The 16,148-nt window shown below is 52.8% G+C and overlaps 1 protein-coding gene and 1 long non-coding RNA gene across 6 annotated transcripts in view; one reads left to right on the top strand and one right to left on the bottom strand.

Annotated features, from left to right (window-relative positions):
* Nucleotides 1-6,400: 6,400 nt before the first annotated feature.
* Nucleotides 6,401-16,148, bottom strand: part of MACROH2A1 (macroH2A.1 histone) — an 80,045-nt gene continuing 70,297 nt past the window's right edge. For all 4 annotated transcript variants that reach the window (XM_086703642.1, XM_086703631.1, XM_086703650.1 and 1 more), the window contains exons 8-9: nucleotides 14,646-14,820; nucleotides 6,401-7,155 (exon numbers count right to left, since the gene is read on the bottom strand). In XM_086703642.1, coding sequence (XP_086559768.1) covers nucleotides 6,990-7,155; nucleotides 14,646-14,820 — 341 coding nt within the window. In that variant the 3' untranslated portion in view covers nucleotides 6,401-6,989. The remainder of the gene's footprint in view (nucleotides 7,156-14,645; nucleotides 14,821-16,148) is intronic.
* Nucleotides 7,153-14,646, top strand: LOC147584458 (uncharacterized). 2 transcript variants are annotated; one of them, XR_015250079.1, is made up of 5 exons: nucleotides 7,153-7,366; nucleotides 8,029-8,137; nucleotides 9,615-9,698; nucleotides 13,165-13,346; nucleotides 14,538-14,646. It is a non-coding gene; the product is annotated as an uncharacterized LOC147584458 (long non-coding RNA). The 2 variants fall into 2 exon arrangements; XR_015250078.1 differs by having other exon boundaries at nucleotides 8,778-9,698.

Here is a 16,148-nt window from a genome sequence, read left to right as displayed (position 1 = left end):
AGTGATTCCCATCTGGGTCCTTGGGGTAAGACACCGAGGGTGCCCCACAGGGCAAAGGCCCCTCTCCCCGGCCTCATGGAGGGCAGGGTTTTTTTTGCTTGTCCACTGCTGCACGCCTAGGGCCTCGCGTACTGATGGGTCCAGAGGGCTCAGGGGATGTGTGTGAGTGAGTGATCCTCACTGGGTGATGGGGAGACAGCCGTGTGAACACATGACAGCCATCCAGGAGGCACAGTGTTGTGGCTGCTGAGTGTGCCTGGTGCACCAAGACAGGGCACCTGGCCTAGACAGACAGGGGATCGGGGAAGGCTTCCTGAAGGAGGAGGAATGGAGGTCTGAGAGCAGAGACCTGAGGGTTGAGCAGGATGACGAAGAAAAGGTGGCCGTGGCATGTTCCAGACTGAGGCACTGGCATACACGGTGGCCTGAAAGCGACGTAAGAGAGGGGTGCAACAGTCTGTACTGGTGGAAAGAGGGGCGGAGGCGGGGAGGTGAGGCGGGGGGAGGCTGGGCAGCCTTCCTCGGGACCCAGGCCCATGTCCCCTTCAGGAGGCAGCTTCTGAACTTCCATGGGTCCCTTTTCCCTTGACCGTTCTGCAAACGGAAATGCTGTGCCATCATCCCAGCCCGTTGTGAGGCCTGAGGCAGCCGTGTGTGTGCACGTGTCTTGTGTGCTGTAAAGGGCTGCGTGGCTGATGGCTCTGGGTGCTGCCCTGTAGAGGCCCTGGAGTGACTGGGGCCACTTGAGGTCCAGAGGTCCAGGAGGGTTCAGGTGAGGGCCCTCTGCCTAGCGAGGTTGTTTAAGGGAAGTTGTGAACATCCCCTTGGTCATTTGGATTTGCCCAGAATTAAGGCCGTGAGTAAGCGAGAGTTCCTCACGGTTGGCCTAACCGGGATGTGCCACAGGGCCAGGTGACCTCTCTCCAGGCCTTTAGGGGCTGCCTCCAGGTGGGACGCCATGGGCATGACCTCTGTGGCACGTAATGAGGAGCTGCCGGGGTTCAATTAGGCGCCGAATCTGGCACTGCACCGTGTGACTGACAGCTCATTACCCCACTGCCATTTTGGGCGGTGGAATTTAATCTCCCAGATGGCAAGCAAATCAATTTGTCCATCCACTGCAGCTGAGCCTGCTCGAAGCCTACTCTAATTTATTCTCTTAAGCTTCAGAAGCCTTGCCGTTTCAACGTATAGCAATACCAGCTTCCCTGGCCAGCCTGGGCATGGGGTGTATAGGCGGGCATGTGGAGAAGGTTCAGTGGGCGGCCTGATCGGGCGGCTGGAGTGCTCAGGCAGGGCCCATGCCGTCAGCCAGGGTCCTAGTCCAGGAGTCTGGGCTCATAGGTGGGAAGGTTGTATGTGGAAATAGGAGTGGTAGGACATCTAAGTCCCTGAGACCAAAGTTGCCTGCCCCAGGGCTAAGGCCAGAAGGCACTTTGGCCAGCATGGCACAGGTGATCTGCTTCCATGCATTCTAGGGCTGGGTTTCCCCATGCTGTGGTCATGGGCCTGCTAGAAGATTTGGAGGCTGTAATTCTGGGACTCTGAGCTGTCTGCCCTCAGTAAAGTATGGTCACAAGCCCACAGCCGTGGCAGGGATCTTCACCTTGCGACGCTGGGACAGTGTTCAGGGAAATCCGAGGCCTCTTCCTCCACGATTATAGTGCCTGTGGCATGTGCTCCAGGGCGCATGATGCCCCTGCTCGACTTTGGGTGCCGGGCCCCAGCAGACTCTGGAAGGCAGTCTGGGTGACCCCTCTAAGCATACTCAAGGGGGCTGTTAGCAAAGGTCTGCATTTATGGGGCAAAAACAGCCTCTCCGAGGGGAAATTTCAGCTGCTTTGTGTCCTGGGTGATCCTGTTCAAGGTGGGTATTTTTCTGCCTATCCCTCAGTTCTGTACTCTGCTGACATGGGGCTCTGGAGTCTCCTTCGGCGTGTGAGGTGGGGGGCGTGGGAGGGGTGAGTGTCGCTTTGGTGGTAGAGGGATTTGAGGAAGACAGTACCTTCTGTGGAGGGAGCATTTGTGAAACACTTTGTGGAGTTTGACAAAGCAGCCCGGCTGAGTTGGTTTTTAGGGGTCAGGGAAAGGCCAATCTATTTACACACCTTTGCTAAGGAGCATGGCGGGGCAGTGATGGCGGCCGGGATTAATGAGCAGTTTTATTGCCTCGCCTGTCAGGAGGGTCATGGGATATTATTTTGATATCGGGGGGCCCCCAGAAGCAAACACATCGGGTTAAGTTATAAACAGAAGAAATGCCAAAGGAAAGGTGGCCTCACCCCTGGCCATTGAGCGTTTCCTTTTCTTCTCAGCCAGGGATGGGCCCAGGACCCTCCTCCCACCCCAGTGCTTTCAGGGGGATCCCTCTGAGGCCGCACCAAAGCCAGTTCCCAAGATAACATTGGCCGGTGGCGCCGGGCCAGGAAAATTAAACATCATGGTTGCTAACGAAAGGAAACGTCCGGGCCATCCCCCAGCCTCCGCTGCCTCTGACAGAGGGAGTGCCGGCCCACTCGGGGTGAATGATGACACAGCCCGAGTGACATGTTGAGGAAACTGCCTGAGGACTGCCTGCACCCAGCCCTGACCGGCCCGGTTGGGTCTTCCACCCCTCCGGCCTCGAGATGGGGACCAGGATTGGGACTGAGTGACTGGACGAGAGACGGAAGTAACTGCTCATCTCTTGTTTTCTTCTCCTGTCTTCTTGCCTTCTTGCCTTCTTGCCTTTTCTCTGTCAGGGCAGACTGTAGCTGTGACCAGACACAGCCGCCTGACCCTGAACGGGCAGGAGGAATTCTGCCAGATAAACACAGGCACAGATGGACAGCTCCACATGCCGGGGCCAGAGCCAGGGAGCAGGGGCCATGGCGGATGTGGCTGGCCTGGCTGCACGTGGGGTGCAGGTCTGGGCTTCTTGGCCCCCGGCGGACCCGTAGCTCCCCTGGCTGGCACCGCCAGGCCTGTGTGCTGTGTGGCCACTTACCATGTATCACCCTGACCTATGAAGTCCTGTCTATGTCTTCTGCTGCACAACCCCCACCCCCACCCCCTGCAACACTGAGCTAGTGCGCACACCTCCCTCCCGAGTCCCTGCCCATTTAGCACGCATGTCTCTGGGTCTCCCACTTGGCTGGACAGAGGCAGGGTCTCACCTGCCTTTGCCCGTTTGAGGCTCTTTTCATAGTAAGTACCCAGTAAATCCCGTTGGCCCCTAGATGGCTTTAACATACATTTCTATTCATCTGTCCTCTAACACGTTCTGTTCATGCTGCCAGGGCTGGCCACACACGACCTGTCTGGAATAGGCAAGAAGGCCTGCCTAACTGCAGCAGAACTTGGGAGTACATACCAAAGGAGAGGCCACCTTGGAGGTTCAGAGAACATACAATGGGGAGCACTTTGTTTAGTTAGACAACTGGGCTCATGTCCCAGCTCTAGCACTGAGAGCTGTGTGACCTTGGGGAATATGCCTCACCTCTCTGTGTTGTAGTTTTCTCGTCTGTAAAATAGGGATAGTATTACCAACATCACAGGGTTGCCATCCAGCTGAATGGATGTAGAGGACGGGGATATGGGTGTGCACACACACACACACACACACACACACACACACACACACACACACAGTAGTTATTACTGTCATATTAGTCCCAGTTGGAGCTATGGTGCTGTGTTAGATCTCAGATGCAGGAGGCGGAGGAAATTGTCTGGATTATTGAGGGCAGAGCCCAGCTGCCGAGGGCAAGGGCTGCTCCTCAGGAACAGGGAGTGGGGGGGGTGGCTGTTGTCTATCTAGTGCCACCACCAGATTGCAGGGCTGCACAGCCCCTAGCTTACAGAATAATTTCATTTTTGGTAAATTTCACTAACTGCAACGGCTCTTTTGAATGGAGGCATGTGTGCATTTCAAGTTTTCCTTGCAGTTACACCAAGTTTTCTTTCAAGTAATGAGCTGTTTTCTTTTTCCCCTGTAAACATGAGGCTGACATCAGAGAACAATTTTTGATCCTGGTTTTAAAAACTAACTGGGTGGTTTAGACATGATGGGAATCCCAGGCAGTTGGCTGGCTCTCTTTTCTGTTTCACTGAAAAGCATTTCTTCAATGAGCCCACATCTCAGGGGCGAGACGCACTTTGGATTAGTGAAAGTTTAGAAACATTTAGGTGATTATGGTAAATAATTCACGCAAATCCCGACAACTGCAACTTATTCTTTTGTGTGTGCTGGAGGAAGAGCCCAAGCTGGCTCCCTTTCCTGCATTTGCTTCCCAGTCCTCTTAGCGCCATCTAGTGGAGGCCCCTTGCTAAATAATAGGATTTGCTCCTGTGGTCCCTTCTTCAGTTGAGGAAATGCAATTCACCTAGAGGCCTTTTAACCCTTGGTTCCTTTTGTGTTTCAGTCTCCAAGTTAGAAACACCACCATGGTGGGGGTACCTGGGTGCCTCAGTTGGTTAAACGTCTCTGCTGTCAGCACAGAGCCCACTTGGGAGCCTCCGTCTTCCTCCTCTCTCTCTGCCCTTCTCCAGCTCGCTTGCTTTCTCTCTCTCTCTCAAAAATAAGCATTAAAAAACAATATCACCATGGTTAACTGGATTTCCTTTTGTTGCTGATAAGAGTGAGCCATCAGGGGCCCTGCACTGTAGTTGTCAGCATCTCTGCATCTGACTCTGGTGGTGACTTACTAGTCGTGTGATCACTAGGAAGTTACTTAACTTCTCCCAGCCTCAGTGTTCTCAGTTGCAAAATGCCTTTGAAAACAGAAAGGGCCCATCGAATTATCCCTGAGGCACAATGAAATTATGCCCCTGAGGGGCTCAAGACAGTGACTGGCACACAGCAAATGATCACCATCCCCAGCTAACAATAGCACGGTTTATTTCTCGTTATCCTGCATGCTGAGGATTCTACCTATAGACAAAATGCTCTTGGGTGAATGACTGCACCGTGTGGTTTGTCCGAGCAAACACTTTGAAGATACTACTTTTGACCTGATGACATTTTAAGATGCGTCTTGAAAAGACCACAATAAAGTTTTTCTTTCTTTCTTTCTTTCTTTTTATCAAATTCTAATCAAGAAGTAGGAAGTGTAGACTCAGTAGAGATCTTGGGGAAGAAAAGTAAAAGTATTAACAACACCATACCTTTATGAGAAACTTGGAAAAAACTGTCTTTCAGGTTTGAGTTAGAAGCAGTTGCCTTTTCATTGAAAAGCATGGTTGTGTGATGGCTTGGGACTTCTATTTTGATTTCATTAGGCACAGTTGGGAAAGGAAAACTGATCCTTTATGTTCATCTCTGATATGTGTGTGCTGCATATTTTCTCCTGGTTAAAGTCTGTTCTAGAAGCAGGCCTATTTCTTTTTAGAGAGAAATGGTCTTCTGTGCATTTTAGGCAAATGTACCTTCTGAAGCTAAGAGTGTCTGTGTTTTGCTGAATTTAGGTAACACAAGGTTTAGCCACTGTCGTCCAGCTGGGATCTCCGTAAATACAGCTGACCCTTGAACAAGATGTGTTTGAACTGCACAGGTCCACTTACACGAGGATTTTTTTTTTTTTTTGATAAATGCAGTATAACACGGTGTATGTATTTTGTCTTCCTTCCGTTTTTCTTAACATTTTCTTTTCTCCAGCTTTCTTTATTGTAGCAATACAGCCTATAATGCACGTAACATACAAAATAGGTTAATCGGCTATGTTATTAGCAAGGCTTCCAGTCAGCAGTAGGCTATTGGTAGGTAAGTGTTGGGGGAGTCAAAATTAGACTTGGACTTTCAACTGGACGTGAGTTGGTGCCCCAAACCCCCACCTTGTTCAAGGGTCAGCTGTAATCTGCATCACTAAACACCCACAGCTGTGAGAAAGCATGTCAAAGCTGGGAGCACATCTCGGGGACCTTGGGAGTGGCACCTTGCCCTTGGAAAGTTTTTGGCCGCAGGGACCCTGTCCTACAGGAACAAGAGGCCCGACCCAGCTCCGGCAGAAGTCTCCAGGCTTCGCCGGCTCCATGTGGCAAGCGGCCCGGAGACACTGGGCCCGTCCATGAACCAGAGAGACTGTCAGGAGGGGGCAGACGGAAGGAGAGATCTGGGCTCAGATTCTGAAGATCTGGGCTCAAGTACCAGTCTGCCACTTACCACCCCCATGGCTTTCAGTATACCTGCTTCCTCACCTGTGAAATGGGGAGAACGCCCTTGCCCGAGTGTCACAAGGATGGAAGGAGAGACTTTAAATGAGCTCCCCCTACCAGTCATTAGGGCCTGAGGATGCTCCTGTGTCCAGGCAGCGGTGGCCCTGTGGTGGCTCTGGGGGCAGCTGCTCTCGTCCCCCATCCTGTGACAGGAGAAGTCCACCTAGGGCTCAAGGGCACAGTAACTTGAAACAAGCCAGTCACCACAGCAATTTAACATTTTACTAAATCGATTCACACAAATTTCAAATCGCAAATATAATTAAGGACAACAGATCCTGTTCTGCCTTTTAAATCTTTCATTTTCAAATCCATCATTAAGACAAAAAGTAAACAAAAATGAAGTCTGCTGCAAATTCATGATCTTTCTTCTTGAGGAAAAAAAAGGAACATTAGAGTAAAAAGAACGCCACTGGGTGTACAATAAAGCACCACGACACACGGTTACAAAACAGGCTTCCTGGATTCGGCCACACGTAGAAGACACTGCTCTCCCCGCTGTTCTGCGTCAAGCAGGATTTCATTAAAATAAACTATAAAATCTCCTAGGTTACACTAAAGTCAGACACGGTCTGGAACACAGTGCTTAACAACAGTAATGCCAACTATCAGTGCTAACGTAAAAACATTTTAGAAGGTCAAAAACAATTAAACTGGAAACCAAAACCTTATCTTCCCTAGATGAGCAAAACTGGAAACGAAAGGGTTCCACCTCCCAACAGGCGTGAAGGGGATTTTTCTTTCTTTCTTTCAGATCGGAGGCGGGGGCGCGGCGCAGGCTGCTTCTGTACTTCAGCCTAGTTGGCGTCCAGCTTGGCCATTTCCTGTACGTAGATGCCTATACTCTCGCTGTCAAAAAGCACGAAATACACCGTTTTGATGGAAGAGGACATCGTTGACACGAAGTAACTGGAGATGGCCTTCAGAATCAGCTGAGCTGCCGTCTGCTTTGGAAAGCCATTCCTGCAGGAGAGAAGGGGGCTCAGCAACCAGGGGCCGCCGTGGCCATGGGCCTGCCGCCCTGCCGCCCTCCCTCCCGGAGGCCCCCAGGGCTGGGTGCTGTGCTTCGCCTCGAGGGGCCTCAGTGCCTGCGAGGGCTGCTCACACACAGGGGAAGGGCCAAGCAACAAGCACATACGCACGACTTGTGTCTCCTGCGTGGAGTCTCCCAGGGGTAGTGTGAGTTCCCACATTTCTGTTCCCAGTATTACTGTGACTAGGATGGGGCTTGACGCCACCCCTCCCCCATGGGACAGCTGGAGGCTGGAGCTTCTACAGGAGGGGACTGTTGTTCACACACATAGGGGCGTTAAAGCCTTCATGTGGGCCTTAGACTTGACAGGTGCTGGGGCTGCTGGCCTGGAGTGCATCCCAGGACCCACCAGCTTGCTATCACCCATAGGCCAGGCCATGGGGGGGCTGGGAGTGCAGGGGACGACTCCTGGCTGAGGGGGCTCTTTATCTCAAGAAATGGCATTCAAATTTCCCCGCCAGACGGCTGTGAATTCACATATTTCCACTTAAGGTAAAAGTCAGGTGGGAATTTGGGAGGTAGGGCTCAGACTCGGGCAGAATCTGAAATGAGGCCTAGAGAGACTGGAGTCTCTTGCTCTACATGTGCCTGGGGCTGTTCCTGGTCAACACCGCAGGTGCAGGACCCAGGAAACCCGGGACAATGGCAGGAACATAGCGGCTTGCCTAGGCTGGCAGAAAGGATGTGGGTTTTGAGCCAGTGGTCTGGATTCAGATCCCTTACTGACCCCCTGGGTACAGTTAAGGATCCTCAGGTGAGAGTCTGAGGCCAGGTTTCATGGAGATTTCTTTTTTCATTGGCAGATCTGCAGTCTTCCAGAGCCCCCAGCCTGTGGACCATTGTATCCAAAGTGCTGGACCAGCCTGCCGGCTTAGGCCACACCCCTCCTTCAGATGGGGTGCCTGCTGCCAGGTGAGAGGTTTTCAAATGCATAAGGTGGAGGCTTTCTTAGAACATTCTGAGCCTTGCTTGCTAAGTGCCTCTGAGTTTTGAACTACCTTAGCTTATTCCTCTGGAGAGCCACACTTACTCTCCAGTTGTCAGTACTAAGCACATCTCAGGGCCACAGGGCAAAACCATTCTAGTGACTTGGTTTTCATCCAACGGGGCTTCGCCCAGCTGGAAGATGGATCCCTAGTACTTGTAGATGCTTTGGAAGTGAAGCTCATTCTTAGCAGACAGGGGGTGTCACCCGGGGCACGTTCCCAGCCTGTGCCGAGGGGCCTCTGGGCAACAGTGGGGTGTGAGGCTCGTCCTCAGCCACGCAGCGCCCACAAGGCAGCCAGCCAGCACAGGTCTGCCCGGGAGGAGCGGGATTCAGAGGCCGAAGGAAGAGCTGCACAAGTGTACCAGCTGCAGGAAGGGGGTGTCAGGCCCAGACTCCCCTGGAGCAGATCCTGGGTGCTCTACCAGCAGCACAGGAAGGGTGCCCAGCAGGTGGGGCAGGACGGAGGGTGGTGGGGACCATGCCGAATGAAAGGTTTTGCTGGAAGGGGGGAGAATGTGGGACCCACAAAGCAAGTTATTCCCCTTCCCCCCCATCCACTCTCAGATCTGCAAGCTCATTCTGGGAAGAAGCTGTTCTCATCACCCCTGACAGAGTTGCCCTGAGCATTTTCACAGGATAGGTTGTCTGGTAAAAGGCACGTGTTGGCAAGTATTCGAAGACATGAACTCAACTTCCCATTTTAGGGGCACGTTCCTAGGGGCACGTGTATACATGAGTGTTGTGGGGGGTCCGCCTCACACCCGCTGTGGGTGCCTGAGCGTGTACAGGCTGCCCTTCACCCAGCCCCAGTCCTGAGGGTGAGACCAGGGCCAGCTTTGGGGGAGGGCTATGCCGTTACAGGGTCACGGGGGGTCACTGGAATAAGGGACCCTTTAAAGTGTCTCACAAAGAGCCAATATTTACTTTCCCACTGTAAACTCAGATTACGGCCTCTAACTTCATCCCTGGCGAGAAAAGCCAGTGGCCAGATCTGCAGGAGTTCCGGAAGTGCCTGGAAGCCGAGGCAGGACGGGGAGCCTGGCCCACCCTCCCGAGCAGCCTGTGTCAAGATCAGGGAGGGCTTATTCAGATGCAGGTTGCTGGGCTCTGTCCAGGGAATCGGACTGGGCAGGTCGAGGGCACACCCTTTGAGAACCACTGTTCTGTATGGAGCCAGCAAGGAGGTTTTAATCTGAGCTCACAGGGTGGGCCCCAAGGTTAAGAACCTAGAAGTGAGGGAGAAAAGGTGGGGATCGAAGGCTCTAGGCCTGTAGTATCAGTATCTGTCAGCCCTACTGTTAATGGAGCACGGGCTGGTCTCTTTCAAGGTTGTTGGGTACAAGTGAATTTGACTTATTTCCAGGAGAACCTCTTATTGACAAACCCATCCCTCTGTCCTAGGCAACCACAGCCTAAAGAAAAAAATGCAGCCAAGGGACCGTAGCTGTTCTGGACCACGCAGGCCGCCAGGAAGGAGTGGGGAAGGTGATTCCTTTCTTTATGTTTTCAGGGCTCCAGAATGTTTTCTCGTGGCCATAGTGAGCGGTGCCTGTAGCAAAATGGAGCATAGCAGCAGCTATTCTCATGACAGTGCTTTACACACCACACCCGGAGCCCTCAAGTCAGGGGCAGCTGTGTCGCTGCAGAGGCCCAGATGGCCTCCCGTCCTCAGGAGGGCCCAGCAGCAGGGCAGTTAGAGGCTCAAGCCATGGAGCCACACAGGATTTGAGTCCAGGCCCTGCCTCTGTGTCTTGTCTGTCATCCGGGGAAATGGGGTAGGTAAGCAAGGCACCTGTTATCCCTGGGGGCTGTGAGGATTGAACAAGACAACGTGCAGAACATCCTCAATTGGTAATGGCGTCTATAGAACAGGCAGTCTGGCAGCATCTTTCTAGAGGCTCACGTAGTACAAAACTGTCTTCCTCCCAGGCCCCATGATCGCTGTCACCACCGCGCTTTCCCTGTGCCGACAATGTCGGCCTCAAGCCCCCAGAAGGCCATCGGGGTCTGCGATGCCCAGTCAGTGTTGACTACTGGCACGCATGGTATGGCAGGGTGACACAGGGTCACTGGTGCTGTGTGGGCCAGCTTCAGAAGCATCACTGGTCTGTGGGGTCTCGCTCATCTCCCGGCTTCCTGGCCGGTTGGGGTCCCTGCTGGTTGCTTCCCTGCAGCTGTCCCCAGTGACCATCCCTGCTTGGCCAAGTCTTTGGGCCCACCTCCCCTAGCAACAGTCACTCTTTCCACCTTCTGGAGAAGACCAGATGCCCCCTCCCCCAATGCACAGTAGAGTAAGGGGAATGGGGCTTCCCTTGTAGTGTTAGATTTGGGTTTGAAGCCCAGCTGCCCTGGGGCAGGGGCCTTAACCTCTCCAAGCATTAGTCTCCTTGATGTGGGTATACAGGGTGCTGATGCCAAGAGGCAGGTGTCCCTCATAGTCCCATTTAGGTCCCATGGGGCCTGCCAGGGGCCATGGTTAAGGCATGTGCCTTAAGTTACTCTGTAGGCAAGTATCCTAGATTCCAGCCTTTTGGTCTTGAGCCAACTAAGGAGCTTCCCCTGAAGTCATTTCAGTTGTCTTCAGCCTCAGTTTCTCTAGACTAGTGAAAGGGGACCACATGAGCTGTCACACCCTTTGGGTCAGCCTGCTCAGTGATGGCTGGGGGCTACATATTGGTGGTCTGTTCTTGCATTCCACCTGGACCGCAGGGGTTCTGGGTTCACAAGGGCCATGTCCCATAAGAGACTGTCATGCCTCCAGCCCTGCTGGGCCCCCACCTTCGATGGGGCATCACTAAGTGTCTCTGTTATCAGTGAGCTCACCTACAGGGCTGGCCACAGCAGGCACACAGGACTCTAAGCCAAGAGCTGTGTTGCACAGCCTGATCAGGGACCCTGGAAGCTCCTGTGGGGAGAGGCTATGTCTCGGGGGTTGGAAGAGTCCAGGCAGATTCTTCTGGAGGAGACAGACTGGCAGCTTGCCTTTGAAGGCAGAGCAGGATTAAAGGTGGATTCTAGACGGACTCTGGTTTTTATGGGACTGGTCCACCTGCCTAATTGTCCTGGCGGTTTGCAAGAGGGTAGGGCTGGATGTCACAAAAGGTTGAGTGACTTTAGGAAAGTGTGTCCCTGTGTGGTCATTTTTTCTGGTAGGATTAGGTTTCCTTCTCACGGTGCTCCTGCGCCTTTCCATTTTCCATGTTCTATGTAGCTTTGAGCAAGTGCCTTTGTCAAGTTGGGATGCCTGAAGGCCACTTCCTCCAGAGGCAGAGACCAGGGCAGCAGCTGAGAGCAGTGGGCTCCACTTCCAGAGGGCATGGTGGGGGGGATGGGCTGGGGAGCACAGCCCCTGTGTGGCCTGTAGCCTTCTTTCCAGATGTTCTTGTCTTAGGCTAGTAGGTAATTCTGCCCGTTCTGTTTGGTTTCTTCCTATCTCTTCTCAGGCCAATTCTCAAGGTGGAGGGAGGCTGACGGCTGGGCCCAGGGAAGTCAGGGACTTCCCCAGTGGGGTTTCTGAGCTTCCCTAAAACCTCCTCCTGTACAGCACCCTCAAGCAGTGGGGCGATCCTCTGGTGAAGAGCAAATGGGGTCTGGAAGGGGCTCCATGCCTCTCATCTTGGCCAAGGACTTGCCCTAAAATTTGGGCTCTCCCCCGTCTAAGTCGTGTCACCTCAGGGGAGCGAGTTAACCCCTCTCAGCTTCCTTTTTATTTTTTCTTTTAGTGGAATTAATGACAGTGCTCACCCTGTAAGGGTGTTGTGAGATAATGCAGATCAAGGGTTTAGCACAGTATGTGGGACTCAATGAATACCCATAAATGGTAGCTTGAAAAAAAATGAACTGGCCTTGAAGCTCATAAATCTACAGAGAGTTTAATCAAAGTTCCAAACTACCCATTCCCTATATCCTACCCCTCCAGAGAGGTGGTCGCCCCCTAATGTCACACAGAGCTGAGAGAGTGGGGGTATCCATGAATGTTGTGACCATAGTACCCAAGGACAGTCTCCCTGAGGTCAGGGTCTGGCCTCCGGGGGGCTACAGGGAGAGGGCATAAGGGTGGGATGGCCCTCCACATGCTGGGCCTTGGCTGAGAGAAAGTGACCCCTCTGCTCCTTGCCAACATGTTTGCATTTCTATTATTTTCATTCCAACCCGACTTTTAGGCCGGAGACACTGGATGCCACAAACAAGCTTTTTATTTCCCCTCCTAAAACCCACTGTGATTTACAGGCCGGCTCTGGTGTAATCCTAATCTTTACTCATGAAAGAGAGGGCAGCTGTTTACATGGCTCTGTGGGGCAAGGTCTGCCTGACAGATGTGGGGCCGCTGGCATTGCACATGTGCTTGCCTTTGGCATTCTGCCCTCTTAAAAGCTTTCAATGGATTGTTTTTAAAAACTTCTTACTCCATGAAAAATGTAGAGAATTACTTTTATGCTTCAATTAAAAGTTTCCCAATAGCTATATGAAAGAATATGAAATTATTACCTCCAATAAAGGCTCCTGTTGCTTCTTTCTTCGGAAGCACCTTTCATCAGAGCAGATCAAAGTGCATCCGAAGCACTAATTGAGCCTCAGGACCATCTGTGAGGGAGGGCCATCCCCAAAGCCGTGCTCACTGATAAGGGAGGCCACGGACAGAGAGGCTAACTCGTTTAGTGAAGGTCACACAGCAGCACTGTGCCAAAGAACAGACCATCTACAGGATGTGGAAGAAGCAGGAAGCTGGCTACTTAAACTCTGATTCAGAAGCACTTTGTCAAAAAAAGGTTCGGAATCGACTCTGGCACCCATTACACATCTCTCTAGTTCTGGGGAAATTTCACGCTAGGGGCGGGTGGGGTGGGTGCTGACAACCTTACAATGGTGGCTTTTGTCTTTGCCACCAGCTGTGACACCCAACTGACAGCAGCCTGACAGCAAATGGCTTTCAATGGTCCCTCTCCTTTAGCTTTTCTTTTAAGAGACCCTTAAATGGTGTTGCAAAGTGATGTTCAACATAGGCTCTTGGCAAAAGAGAACAGGATTTAAAAGCACAGACCGGAAGTGTGGACGGCACCCAAACCAACACGTGTCATCACATACCTCTGGATGTCCCTCACTTTGGCAGTGAAGTGGCACTCAGCGTACAGGGTAGGGAGACTGTGGGCATGCATGAGGGTGGGGCGCTGGCATGAGCTATCACTGTCCCCTGAGGGCCCCTCTTCCCCCCCCACATACTGTGGGAACAGGGCAGCTTGGGCAGACCTCCCGGTGCCACGTGATAGGAAGCCTGCCCAGGGCTAGCTCTGTCACTTGAGGTGTGGAACCCCAGTGGCAGCAGTGTTCAGAGAGGCATCATTACAAAGCCTGCCCAAGATGGCGCTCGCAAACTCTACTCTTTGCTCCTCGTGGGTTCGGAGGGGAAGTGCTTTGAAAAGAGGTGCTTTCTCTAAACATGAGGAAGGGGGTTGAGGATGGTCACCCTGTGCGGCCTGCAGTGTCAAAGGAAGCCGGTATATGGCCGCCACACAGCCCTGCCTGGGCACCGGGAGGGTCCGATGGCAGAGACCCAAGTGGGCGCACAGTCTGGATGGGATGCCCCAGGTGCAGCCACGGCCAATACATAGCCCTGGGTTATGGCCCTCTTGGGCCCAAGATGTCCACAGCTGCAGCCTCTGGTGCCAAATCCAGAGTGTGAGGCATGAGGCACAGACCGGGACAGGGAGGACCCCATGATGTGATGGGAAGTGGGACACCGCCCCTGCATCATGGCACGGAGTTCCCAAAGCACTCTCCCTTCTCAGAGCTCTAATTTCTTTTAATGCACGCCCAGAATTACTGGGGGCTACTTCAACGCTGGAAGCCAGAGCAGACCCAGTCCTATGTCACTGTCACAGAAGTGTCCATTCATGTCCGCCTTGCACGAGCCAGACAGCAGGACACATGGAGACAGAGCTGGCAGGTTGCGGGGGGGGGGGGGGGGGGGGGCAGGGGGGGGGCGAGTGAAGGATGCCAGAGAGACAAAGGTAAGGGGCAGAGGCATGCTGTGGCTGGGAGGGTGCTCCTGGAACGAAGGTCCTGGCTTTCACACCTCCCCTGTCCTCTCCACTTCCCTCATATCTGAGTCTTCGTGTCCTGCCAGCTTCACTCTCTAAACCGCCATCTCTGATGGTCCCATTACACCCTGAAGTCACTTTCTATGCTGACATCTGCTGTCACAAAGGAAATTTGATACGTTCCTCAGTCTTCCTGTCTCACTCCATCTCTTCAATTGCCGTTCACCATTGCTTAATGTTTGTATTCTTTCCCCCCCTGTGCTTTGGGTCTTCTCAACTAAAGCAGATGGCTCGAAAACAGCCTTAGCTGACCGTGCACAAGTCAGAGCTCCACGATTATGGGCTAAGTATGCAGCTAAGTATAATGACCTCACAAGCCACGATGTGCCCTTACCTGCCGCTGCCAATGGACGGGAACGCGATGGACTTGAGCTTCTTATCGTCTGCCAGGGCCAGACAGTTCTTCACCGTCTTTTCCAGAAGTTCCTCACACTTGTCTGCACCCCAGACCGGACTGTTACAGTGGATCACAAACTTGGCAGGCAGGCCGTGACCTGCGCTGACAGCAGCTGGAGGAGACAAGACAGGAACAGTGAGTTCTGTCCCTCACACACCCAACACAGCGCCCTCCAGCTGCAGCGCGCCCCCAGGCTCCCCTGTGGCCTGCCATCTTGTGCTTCTGATGTCCCCCTAGAAACTGCTCACCAGCGAGTCTTCTCGGGAAACACCAGGCCAAGAGCCACCCTTGGAAAGCTGGCATTGAGATGCACCGCCACGAAGAATTTTAGCCAAGATTACAGCCAGCCCTCTCTGTACATCTTCCCAGAGGCGGACCCTGAACCACCTAACTTGACTGACTGTGTCAGAATGTTTGCAGCCTCAAATTCGCCTCTGGGGATCTCTAAGCCCCCTTCCTCCTGTGAACTCCTGTACACGTAATTATGATGTGTCTATAAATCTCCCTGGCAGAGTTCAGGATAAACCTATTAGGAAAGCAACTCCATTTAATGAGCCACTAAGCAACATGACTGGCAGCTCTGGTGCCCGCCTCTCCTCCTGAACTGATCTTCGTTTTTGACAGAATTAAATTGTTCTTTCACGCTGGAACTGGTTTCTGTTCCGGGGAGAGCTGCCTTTTCCCCACTACACATCTCTACACCCCACCCAGCTCCCTCCCTCAGGCTTTGCCTTCTCATCAGAACTAAAGGCACTGGCTTCGGGCGTGCTATCCCTTAGGAAGTGTTCCAAGTCAGCGCTAGGTCTCCCAGAGCATGTTCTGGGACTCCTGTTCCCAAAGGTGCAATGCACAGGTGGTGGTTCTGGGTACTGGGTTTGCTGAGTGCCTCCTGCGCCATTTCTGTACAGGAACACACTGAGGCCCCACATCGCTGCTATGGTCTGACTGTTGCCTGAGCCCACTTGGGGTGACCGTCCTCGTGGGTAGGACTGTCAGGTCTGCTGTGGCACTAGTAGGTACTGGGGATGAGTGATCGGTAGGTAGTGCCTCATGGTGCAGAGAAACAGCTCTGAACTAAGAGGTCTCAGTTTGACTCTTGACTCTGGGCTCAAGTGCTGACCTATAGCAACATGAGATGTTGGGGGGTTTACGCACTGGTCTGTCCTCGGGAGAAGTCACTGCTGAACGATGCGTGGGAAAAGACTGGAAAGAAACATCGGTAACTGTGATCATCATCCGTTAGTGCAGCCAGGGCTAAGGTTTTACACCACCTTTAAATGTTCTAAAACTTTTTCTAAAATTGATCTTAATATCAAGGACAAAATGAGTTATTCAAACAGGCAACCATATCCTCAGCCATGCTAAATGTAATGGGTTTGCATCAGCGGTGGCCCACGTGTCACCTGCTGAGTTTGGGGTATGGAAGCACCAGGCTGACCT

This window comes from Puma concolor, chromosome A1, assembly GCF_028749965.1.
Source record: "Puma concolor isolate L17-30 chromosome A1, mPumCon1.1.hap2, whole genome shotgun sequence".
In the NCBI taxonomy this organism is placed as follows: domain Eukaryota; kingdom Metazoa; phylum Chordata; class Mammalia; order Carnivora; family Felidae; genus Puma; species Puma concolor.
The sequence above is the reverse complement of the archived record's forward strand: the minus strand, read 5'-3'. Positions and strand labels throughout refer to the sequence as shown.